Consider the following 12,261-nt stretch of genomic DNA (forward strand, 5'->3'; position numbering starts at 1 on the left):
ACAGTATCGGTGCACTCCTAGTTTTGGTCTTCTACTACTAAATATATTTACTTTCCATGCGCTTATCAGGGACATAATGTCCTCTAATCAACACGGGTTCAAACAGAGGCTTACTTTCAATAAATGTGTCTAAACGTCATACAATGTCTTCAATTGACAGAATCAAAACCTGGTTCCTTTTCCTGAGTGATGGATTGCAACTACCAGTTTTTCTCTACTGGCTTAAAAAGGACTCATTAGAACGATGGACCAAAAAAGGGGAGACCTCTCCAAAACATACATATTTTAGGTCTAAATGCTTTCAAAAGAATGATCTAATGGTCAACTCAGACTGAGCTATCTGGCCTCAATAATAACAGGTATGTTTTCAGGAGTAAATGTGAGGATCTCAAGTCAATCTTATGTTTTAAGTATAGTAGCAGCAGCATCAGGCAGTGGGACTGCTTTGCTAACGGTGATATTGGTGGATAGAACAACGGCAGACAATCTCCACATTCATCAACTTCACTTTCAACTACTCAGTAGACAGCAGAATAACTAAAGAATTGGGGCCAAGATCCCAAACATAGCCCAAAGATGGTACCAGGTCAACATAAAGCTTGTGGAATGGGCTTCCTGAAGTCCCGATCAATAATAAATTCAAGTCATTAATTATTTACTTAGATCCGGATCATTATTTAGGCCTAATTGTAACTCTACTGATGGAAGTGTTAAGCTGCAGTCACTGATTTAGGCCTGACAGAAGGAATTTAGGTGAATCAATTTACCTTTAAGTGAACTGACTAAACATAAAAAGAAGCTGACCAAAAAACAGTGACTCACCTGAGCTCCTGCTGTGTCTCTGGAGGCCTGTGTGGAGTGATGGAGGAGGAGGAGGATATGATGGTGGAGACATGGGCCTCTGTGGATGGCTGGAACTTCCATTCATTGCATGAGAAAGAACCTGACCCTATGAGTGACCCACAAGCCAGAAAAAGAATTAACATGTTAAAAACCTTCTCAGCAATGTAAAACATTTTATTAAAAGTGTAAACTCATAGAATAAGAGTAAAACACACAAAGATAACTTCTAAAGGAAAAAAAAAACATGTTACACAAGAACAGTTGGACAAGTAACAACAGAAGAAATTAGATCTAAAGTTATTTACACAAATAACTAATTCAGTAACTCTCTATTGTTAGATAGGGAAGTCTGATTTCTTGGAATTTTATGACATGAAATATAAAAACACCAACAGTAAACAAAGACAACTCATTCACAAACATCTCTATTATAAATGAGTTAATGAAAGCAGGACAGCAGACATGGCCTGAGGAGAATGGGAGGCTTTGGTTAAAATAAATAAAAGTGCTCCCCCATTCAGAGACATTCAAATAAAATATTTTATCTGGTAAAGAAAGAGCAGTTAAAGTAACAGCACTGGGGTTTCAAATCAAGAAGGGAAACGTTCATATTCAACCGAGCCTTGTTTATGTCTTCTGTTCATCTGGATCTTTGTGGAAGGCAATCTAAATGTGTTAGTGCTGTGGACATTTTTCACTTCATTAACCTGATGGATGCTGCAAGTACGAGACTCAGAATTACAAGTGATGGCACAATGCAACTATGACCTCACACAACAGATGCAAACCTAATAGCTCGGAAATGTCAGATGAAGTAATGAAGCTAAATTCAAAATGACTGTTGAGTTTCGATAACTGCCTTTTGTTGTAGGACTGTAAAATGAACAGACTGTTTTACGCTACGTACAGAGCTCTGCACATTTATTGGCACCTTTAATTAAACACAACTGAATTAAATGTATCTGTTTTTGGAAGTAGCTTGATGTCACACTTAGAGACTCATGCAATGGCAGTACTACACTGCTGCCTCAGCTTTACTTGACGCCAAGTGATAGTCTGAGATCCAGAGGCGGTCCGCGCATCGTGTGAGGTCAGACGCCCCTCCACAAGATGCCGCCCTTGTCGCCCATATCAGAAACCATTACTGCTGTGATTGATAAAAATTGAGCTATTTGGATTCTTTAAGTACTACAAATATTTGTGTCCAATCAGATGCTTGTATTTTTTTCCTCATCTTGTTTCCTCAATATTTAGATTTTGGAAGAAAAAACATAGCAAAATATTGCAAATACATGCCAAGGACACTGAAGCCAATAAATATAAGAATACTGGCTAGAATGTTTTAATGTGAGGAAAGTGAGTTGAGTTTGTGACTAATTGCATGCAGGTGAAATAAAAGAATTATTGAAAACAGTCTGCTGGTAACAGCTTTAAATAAAGTGCTTCAATCTGCTTGATTTGAAAGGTCAGAGTAGCACATTAATAACAAGAGGCTCTTAAATTAACATTCCGGTTGAGCTGTATTAAAGAATATTTTAGGAATCAAACTATCACGACAGAAAATTACTTCTGCAATTTGAATAATAGTGTGAAAAAATGCTTCATCTTCAGTTCCAACAGCTGTAATGTGATCCTGTAGTGGTGTTTTTATGTTAACACAATGCACTACAATGCTCTTTTGTTTTGCTTAGTCTTTTGCTAGACTCAGAACGTTACGTTTCCCCAGAGAAACAGTAATTACTAAGAGCAACTGCTTTGCTTGGTAAATTATCACCATGTTGGGCAACTTGCCAGCTGACGTCGCCACAGAGATAATTGTCACATCATAGTCATCTGCTGTGTTTACAAGCTGGGACGAACTCTGGAGAAAAGCAGTTGTTAAATACCACTGTGGATCATCTCCTAGGTCATTATGAGGAAGATAATAGTTCATGTCAGTATCGTGGCAGGCCGCACATAATTCAAAGTTTTAAGTCAAAGATCATCAGGGAACTCCTTGGGTTCCTTACTGATAATTTTTTTCATCTTCACTCTTGCAGAGTGAAACCATTTTAACTAGTTTGCCAATGGATGATCAATAGAAACATGCAATAAATGGCAAATAAAGAATATTATTTCAGTAATCAGGACAGATGGCATGAGAGGACAGAAATCTCTGCTAAATTTAGGAAAGTGACTCAGCCACCCAGGAAGACAATACATCCATTAATCTGCTGTGATGACTGAAGTGAGAAGGTCACCTTCTAAAACATCAAGAAGGTTTAGAAGTCACAGGATCTAAAACACAAGTTAGAAATTAACACCTAAAACCTATGTTGTGCTTTTTGCCTCTTTCAGTGGGGGATGGCCATTTGATCTGTCATCTAACTTTTTTTGAAGCCGTTTGGCACGGGATATTTTGCACTGACTATAGGTCACTTCATACACACGTTTTACAGTTTTAGCTTTGGATATTCAGATTAACAGCACTGATGTCCATGTCATAGTTTTCCCTGTAAAAACATATTTAAATTTTTACCCCATTTGGATTTATTTTTTTGTCATAGCTGGCTGTGGTATTGGTCTTGCACACCAAATTTGCATGCAAGTTAAGTTAAGTTGACATTAACCTAAAGCTGACATGAATACATCCACATAAGCATAAAGAAACAACACTGAATTGAATTCTGACATCTGATAGGTGAGGAGCAGTTAATGGTTAGTGGAAGTAAAATAAAAATGAAAAAAAGACATGTAGTAATCACACATTTTTCAGTTTAGTCATTAAAATGATTAGCTGGGAGAGAAGGGACACTTTTTTAATGTAATGAAATGTTACAGAGGTGGCTTGTTCAGATAATTACATTAGTGACAGTAGCTGCTGCAGCAGTGGAGCCCACAGAGGTTGTTAGCACATCATCAGGCCCAGCAGTGGATATGTAGGTAGAGACATGGCTGAGCGTGGGCGAAGGCGTGGGTGAGGCGCCAGGTGAGTCCAGGCTACAGATGTGAAGCTCATCAAGCAGACCCGCCGTGGATGACGAGTAGTGGCTGAGCGCCGACACTGTCACGGGGGAAGTCGCTGGTGACACACAGCTACCAATGCTCATGTTGCTGAAAGAGGCGACGCTCTGCCCACTGATTGCTCCAGTTTTCATAACAGCTCTGCTAGGAACATATGGGGTGGGTGACGATAAGGCCTTGGGCATTAAGCTGGATGGGTAGTTGAGTGATTCAGAGCTCTGGCAGCGACAGGGGGAGTGCCGTGCTGAAGGGTCAGGGGAAGGAGGCCCCTGGTGTTGGAGTAAGAGCAAATTGGAGGAAAAGGAGGAAAGGAGGCGAATGCTTAGTTACATCACTTATTAGCCAACGAGTCAAAAGGCTTAGAGGTGGTGTGACAAAACAATTCACGGTTGGCTGATGGTAAATTCAAGCTGTAGCAATGACTTTCAAAACATAAAAAAGGCTGTAAATTAAAGACGCATCATTAGTATAAGTTTAGTGATGAACATTAAGTGATTCTTCCTGTCAATGAGATAAATATTTACTAAAAGAAATATTTGGTTAATGTCACACATACAATAAACATGATTACATATCGCAGTTTTGTTGGTCAAATGGAAGCATCAAGACTAGACAACTAAAGCGCAGCAGACAAGTTGTATACAAAACCCATCAAAATACATTCCATTTATTTATAAAGAATGTCAAAAGAAAAAATGTGACTTTTTACCTACTGATCAGAGCTCAAGGACTGGATCAGGATCCTGATCTAGGCATGTTCAAATGACTGGTATTGAGAGTCCTTGACAGAGTTAAACTACTGTTACCTGTTGCTACAATGTTTGTGAAGGTATGTCTGCTTTTATGATGTTCAAAGGGCTAATTTCCTTTTAACTTTGTTAAAGGCAAAATGCAAACAAGTCAAATTAAAATGGCGCTAAATGTTAACATTAGCCCAGTGATTCAACAAACAGCTCTATATGAAAATGTCCTCAGTAGGAAAAAATGGTGTACTTCTTGAGTCCTTAGAAAAATAATGGTAAGGCTATGAGTGTTTCTTGTCATGTTTTGTCAAATATCTGTCAGCTTACTTAACCAAGCTAACCCGTGTTGGAGCAGCACATTACGGCTGTTAACTGTAGAAGCTAAAAGGATACGGTGTTGTTAAGAACATCACATCACTGGTGAGTCAGTGGGTGTAATACTGATGAAATATGGTGTTATTTAATGCAATTTTGACATTGACTGTATTATTTTTTACAGGGTATTTGGGGCTCTGGTTTTGGCAAAGTGCTGATTGTAAATGACTTGGTCCACTATAAGTGACAATAATACTTGATCAGGATATCTCTACTTTTATCACATAGGCTCTAAATTTGGCATTTGACAAATGGTACTTTGACCACATGTTTTGTGTAAAATCATCTAACACAAACAAATGTGTAGCCATTTAGTCACTCTTGATGCTACCAACGTCCAAACACTCGTGCTTGACTGCAAAGACTAAGTAGTCACTGAGGATCTTGCTCTAATTACACTGCATAGTCAGGTATGTACCAACAGTTGTGCAGGCGAAGGTCTTGGTGGAATAGTAGGAGGAGGCATTGTCATCTTCACTTGCGTTGAGGTCTGATCTGGATCTTGTTCTGGAACCTTCACCTCCACTCTTGGATTTGAAGCCAAAGCTGCTGGATTTTTTAGATTTTCTGCATTTAAGTGGACATAAACTGAAGCCTTCTGTGATGGGGGTTGGGGTGTGTTTGAAGCCATTTGTGGAGGTGGAGAAGATGGTGAGAGGGAGCCTGAGGTCAGGATCTTGGAATGGGCTTCAAATTGAGGGTTAACGTGATCAGGGGGGTCAGGGATAGTGACTGGGGTTAGTTTAAGTGAAGAAACCTTACGTTTCTGTGTGCTGGTAGTGGCAGAGGCATTGAGGTTGCTCATATTATTTGCAGCTGTGGACTGATTAACCTGCTGGACTGCATTTCCACTGGTCTCTGAGTAAGAGTAAGAGGATGTGCTGCTAACTGTGTAGGATTCTTTTAATACAGCTTTGTCATTCTTTGTGAATGTTAGCCTTCTAGAACTTAAGTCATTAGGCAGCTCAATGATTGGGTTGAATTCCGGTGGATTGGTGCCAATGGACAAGAGGTTAAAGCTCTCTCTCCTGGGGGGTGGCTGTGGCAAGGGACTGACATCCTTGTTAGCCAATCAGAAGCAGAAGCCGGTGTAAGTTCAAACAACAAGAATAGGAAAAATAATCAGCACAAATAAATCCATTGCGACGTTGTCTCAAGAATGTGCTTACGAATCCAAACATGATTTTGCAGGATTTACTCATTTCCAACTATAATGGATTTTTACCAGGCAATGGTAAAAATCCATTCAATCTCCACATTAAGAGTCCAAGATAATTAAAAATGTTTTCTTACAACCTGTAGTTAGCTAAAATAATTCTAAAGCCAGTAAGAGCAGATTACCTGTGTGGGAGACTTTTTGTCCTGTAGGTTGGGTCTGACACTCCGAAATCCTTTGGCAGCAAGAGATGAACTGCTGGCATCTCCATTCTTCAAACCATCAGTAGCGCTGCGGGACCGCCAAGTATCTGCAGATTATAATAATATGATCTGGCGGGTGCTTTACTTTACGTCTGTTTAGTTGTATTAGAGACATTTAATAGTTTCTTTGATCATGTTTAGATCTGCACAATATATTAGGAATATGTTACCATTGCACAATATATTAGAAATATGTTACCATCATAATATCTGTGTGTGCAATATTCATATCATAAAGGATTGCTTGAAGCCTGCTGGACAGAGTCTAACAGCAGCAGAAGTTCACACTGGACACTTAACGATTTTACCCAATATGCTAAAGGTCACAGACTAATGGAAGCACAGATGTGAACAAGAGGAAAGGAGAAAGCAGGCGTTATGGCCAGGATGGTGGCTAGATATGGGCCGGTATGAAATTATGACAATATGATGATAATGTCATGGTTTTGCAGTATCGTGCTTTTATGATTACTGCTCTAAAATGTGTTATTTTGCATTTTATTTAGAATGCTTTGATGTGAATGCATAGATGATTTGATTCTTAAATATCTGCTGAATTGTGGGCTGATTTTCAGCCTTTGACATGACCTGTTGCTGCCAGAACCACTAATGTTCTAAAAGAACAGATAGGACAGACATGAATTTAACTGGAATTTCATATTAGCTTATTATACAACTAAGTTATAATTTCAGCAGTGATACAGGAAATTAGCAAATTAAGTTATACTGCTCAACAACAGTTGTCTTTATACTGGCTTAATGCATCAGGTTGGGAGTTCTGTGGGAAACATTCATGAATTGCCTGAATGAAGGAATTTGTCACTGTAAATGTGCAGTATTGCTACACTTGACAATACAATTTCAACCATTTGCAGACAATCACAGAATACATTGGGCTCAATGTTTTAGGTTCAATCACAGAGAATGTTGGATCAGTTTTATGTTTTGCCACCCTCCCCCATATCTGCCTAAAAATTAAAAAAAAGAACAGGGTAGAGTAAAAGGAGAAAATGAGTGCAACAGCATAAGAAGAAATTGTGGATAAGAAGAAAAATCACATAAGTTTGGCAGTATTTGTGATATTTAAAACAAAAAATAATCAATATTGACTATGAAATGCTTATAAGTTTTTCAGCCTATCAGCCAGCCATCCTAATTCAAGTTATGTCTTGAAAAATTCTGTGTATATCGCAGAGGGAAATAAAAAAAAACTACAGTATTTTTTCCAGTATAATGCAGCCCTACTCATGTTCATTAATGAGATTGTTTTTACCAGAAAGTCCAGTCACTTACCAAACTCTGATGAGTGAGAATCATTAGCTGGGAAACAGAGAAGAGTAAACATAATAAGTAATGTCTCTATGAGTGGCTGGGTTGTATTATGTCCCTAAAACAGTGGATGAATGAAATATAATGACATGTAAATAAGAAATTAGCTCACAAACTACAATAATGTTGAGTGCTTCATAGACACACACTGTAGTGAACGAAGTGATGTAATACCAGAACATACCATAGACAACAGAAAATCAATTCATTTTATATTACACTAATTATACTATTGTGATGCAGTTATATCCAATATAACAGTATTGGATATAAAGTCCATATTTAAATTTGGAAAACATACTTAATAATAATCTTATTGTCCACATGTGGAAATCTGTCTTTGGCTTGTTATGGTGGTTAAAACACAATATATGATAAATAAAATTTTAAAAAATGACACCAAATGCTTTATTTTATAATTGCAGTTTGTTTTAAATATCTGTGGAACAAGAAACCGCAGAACCCAAAATTCAATGTTTTGGGCTCAGAGTGGCATAGACTTGAGAAGATTAGTTCATGTGAATATCATTTAAGCAAAACCTCCTATGCCACAGACAACCCATCATCTGCCAATAAAAAATCTGGTTAATTCCATTTTCTGTTCTCAAATTCATAAATTACAGAAGATACAATGCATTAACATTTTCACAGACTCTGTTCACATCAGGATGAAGGCCACAACACAATACAAGAAATAAAGTGGAATTTGGATGGTCTTGACAGCAGCCATATCCAGCCCTTTAATGTTCTCAACCACACCGCAAAAAACAGGGTAAACTAACAAAAATTAAGTGTTAATTGTGGATGCAAATCCATCCACAATACTTTTATTACTAATATTATTTCATTTATTTTGACGCCAATATAATTAATTTCCTGGGTAACACTTTATTTGAAGGGGGGGTGAATAAGACTGACATGACACTTTCATAAACATGACATAACACCTGTCATGAACATGAATAAGCCTTCATGAATATTTATGACTGTTGTCATTAAGCGTCATTCGGTAAATTATGACACTTTTAATACAAAGTTGACATTATTCAAAAATGTCTTTGTTATGACAACTTGACATTAACCAAGAAATCATTACTGTTTAAACTTTACCTTTAATAACATAAAGATACCTAATTTTTAAAGTGCAATCAGTAATACTTTAATAACAAATTTATATCAGTAATGATTTCTTGGGTCATAAATACTCATGAAGGCTTTTTTATGTTCATGGCAGATGTTATGTCATGTTTATGAAAGTGTCATGTCAGTCTTATTCACCCCCCTTCAAATAAAGTGTTACCATTTTCGGATGCAGCCTCATTGTCCTACAGCTGTGCAGAACTGTTAGACTCTACCCCACTAAACATAGTTTTAAAGAAATATTGGCCAAAGAATTTTCTGAAGTCAAAGTTAAGACGATGTACTATGATTATGGAAAACAAATGGACTTGTCAGGAAACACAACTATTATTTACAGTTTTAGACTAAACATACAGTAAAATAATAAAGATCTTGCTCATATTTGATAATTTTTTTCAGTTATTTCATTTTATGGTTAAGGAGTAATATCTACAAGTGCCAGATAAAGCTAACAGTTATATTCAGTATTTATTATTAAATTTATAATTAGATCTCATCATGTGGCTGCAATAAACAATCCAAACTCTGCAACCCAGTACTAAGCTCAAACACCTTCCATATTAACACATGAACAAAATAGTGGGTACTCTGCTAATGAAAGAAAAAAACACAATGGTCACTGAAATAACTTGGAACAGACAAAAAAAATTCTAAAAAATAACCAATGAGAAACAGACATTACTTATGAAATGTGGTTCAACTGAATCATTAAAAAATAAAATAAAATAGGCCTTTAATAACAATGGTGTTTCTGATTCAAAAAGAGGGCACAAACTGATGGTGGAAGTGCAGAAACTGTGATTTTTTAAAAAATTATTATTATTTGCTATGATTCAACCATGTCTGAAAAGTTATGGTGAGGCTGTAAGGTGCTTCAAATATTAGAACTGCCACAGGCCACTAAAAGTGGAGCATATGATTACATTTAGCTCATTTCTGTTTTAACTGCACAATGTGTTTTACAAATAAATGGAACATGGCACTAGCAAGACATGTAGACTCATGTGACCATTTTAGTCAACTTTAAAAAATGTGTTATAAAAGTTTGAATTATAGTTTATTTAGAAAGCCAAGCATGCCCATAAAAACATAACAGCAAACTACCATGCAATATCTTAAACATATTTTTGCTGACTCCAACCCCTTGAAAAAGCTAGTTTTAAAGTGTAGCAAAACGTTTCCCACTCAAAATTCAAATATCTGTGTGGTTGCGAGTGTTAGTACCTGTGGCCAAATTTGGTGAGCTCTGGACCCTCTTCATTGGAGAGAGTATGAGTGACAAGGCCACGCTTTTTCTTGCAATTCCTCCACTATCTGAGAATTCCCAGCCAGGCCCGAGATCAATGAGCCAGAAGCAGAAGCAGAAGCACACATGCACATGCACGGTCGCAAAAACAACACACCAAAACACAAATATACACACACACACACACAAAAATGCAGTTAGAGCAAAGCACATGCATTTGAAGTGCTTACTTTATTTCAATGCACGCCAGCTTTTGGTTCTGCAGTAAGTATTTCTTGCAAGATTTAACATCCGTCGGTTTGTTTTGGTTTATTAGGTTTTGCTTACTTGCCAGGACATAAATTCAAGAACATGATTGGTTTATGTGCAGGGATCACAGATCCTTCTAAATTAAGTCAGCAATATCCAATGAGTGCTGAGAAAAAAATCCTGATCTTAATAATACTAATGCAGTTCTCAAACTGTTACTGTACGTAAACAGAAATATATTTATATTTACATGCTAAAACATACTAGGCTACCTTTTAATCTTTTGCTAATTACATCCATTAAACAACCTCACTTTCTACAAATAAAGATGGATATTGTATTTTCTTTCTCTGCAAAATCATTATGTGCAAAGCTATTTTACTGTTACCCTTTACACTACTAACAACGGTCCATTAATAAATGGAGTCAGGCCACCCGGCAGAACAGACACAGGTACATGTTGTGTTGAGACGTGTAGTTGATAGATTACTGATTAGTGGCTGACAGAGCTTTGAACAGTTATACTATGAAAACATAAGTTTTCACAAGTGTCAGACTGCCTTTACAAGAGCTCCATAAAAAGTAGTGCACAACAAAAAGGTACACTTTTTCTATTCATATTGACAACAATATTTATGCTTGCAAAGTAAAGCAAAAAACATCTCACAATAAAAAAATATTGATCCAACTTTGGCATTGGAAGTAGGTTGATTCCACAATCTTTAAAACTATTTGCATGTCTGTTTTTGTGTTCATACCTGTATTCATACTGAAGAGCACTTCTTACTGATCTACTGCAGGGGGACACACTGTCCTGCAAAACAAACAAGACTACTAAGGGATAGAGTCTCAACACAAATCATTTAGAAGCTTGAAAAACGCTGGTCTCTTTATTCAGACACACAGTCACAGCAAAGCATCAACTCCATCATATTATAATTTAATAATTTGGTAAGCCAAAGAATTTTATGGTCATATATTTTACCATGAAAGAGAAAACCTGTGACAACCCCCACCACTGATAGATGTTCTGAAAGGTACAGCCTTCTGGGTTCTTCTTTTTACAGTTGGATTTTGGCAAGACAGAATCAGCCAGAAGTACTGTGCACTCCTCCTGTCATAACATTGTTTTAATAAAAGTTACATACTGCTGCTTTCAATATATGGATTTATTTATAATGTAAATGGTAGCTTTACAACATTTACTACAACTCGTTAGGGTTTCAAAGTTACAAATTCCTGAAAATATAAATGATGACGACTGTTTTATACAGAGTGGAATATTCACAGGCAAATGTTGATTTGTATGTAAAAAAGTTGAAACAATGTTGCATGATTTACGTGATTTAAACCATTCACTATACTTTCTAAATCTCAATAAAGACAGTCATTATTCACACACGACATAACATCTGCCCTAAATACAGGTGTGAATGCTCTCCTAACACACCAATGACGGTTTCCCTCTGGCCACCTTCAGAGACGGCCATGGACATTAGTTTGTATTTTTGTTTCATAGTTTGAATTCAATAAATTCAATAAATCCTAAGACAAGCAGCAGTCATTACCGAGAAACATCAAAGAAAAAAAAACTTTTGGAAACAGCATTGAGCTAGTCTCAGCTAGTCTAAAACAATTATACAGACAAAAGATAAGGTTTATCTTTTAGTTGCCTTTTTTCTTTTACTTGCTGAATCGCCCCATTAATTTATTTTTTCTAAACTAGATACCGTTTGGGTGAGCATGTTTTCTCTGAACTATGCAACATATTATTTACAAAATCTCTTTTAATGTGGAAAAGCCCAAAATATTTATTCAGAAATATTTATTTGTGTAGGATATGTGCCATCAGAAGGATTAGGGGTTAAAATCTTTTGTCTTTAGTCAAGTCAAGATATTTTGAATAACACATTT

General features: G+C 36.7%; 1 protein-coding gene across 31 annotated transcripts in view; it reads right to left on the minus strand.

Moving 5' to 3' along the window:
• The window catches only part of sorbs2a (sorbin and SH3 domain containing 2a), a 72,012-nt gene that overhangs the window by 28,270 nt on the left and 31,481 nt on the right, over positions 1–12,261 (minus strand). For 19 of the 31 annotated variants that reach the window (XM_081611402.1, XM_081611288.1, XM_081611340.1 and 16 more), the window contains 7 exons: positions 11,106–11,161; positions 10,077–10,166; positions 7,677–7,703; positions 6,306–6,430; positions 5,383–6,024; positions 3,687–4,115; positions 823–949 (listed from right to left, as the gene is read on the minus strand). In XM_081611402.1, the coding sequence (XP_081467528.1) occupies positions 823–949; positions 3,687–4,115; positions 5,383–6,024; positions 6,306–6,430; positions 7,677–7,703; positions 10,077–10,166; positions 11,106–11,115 (1,450 nt within the window). In that variant the 5' untranslated portion in view covers positions 11,116–11,161. The remainder of the gene's footprint in view (positions 1–822; positions 950–3,686; positions 4,116–5,382; positions 6,025–6,305; positions 6,431–7,676; positions 7,704–10,076; positions 10,167–11,105; positions 11,162–12,261) is intronic. The other 12 variants (XM_081611754.1, XM_081611732.1, XM_081611712.1 and 9 more) reach the window with 7 other exon arrangements.

The sequence above is a fragment of the Poecilia reticulata genome, chromosome 1 (assembly GCF_904066995.2).
Source record: "Poecilia reticulata chromosome 1, P_reticulata-male-v2, whole genome shotgun sequence".
Lineage (NCBI taxonomy): Eukaryota > Metazoa > Chordata > Actinopteri > Cyprinodontiformes > Poeciliidae > Poecilia > Poecilia reticulata.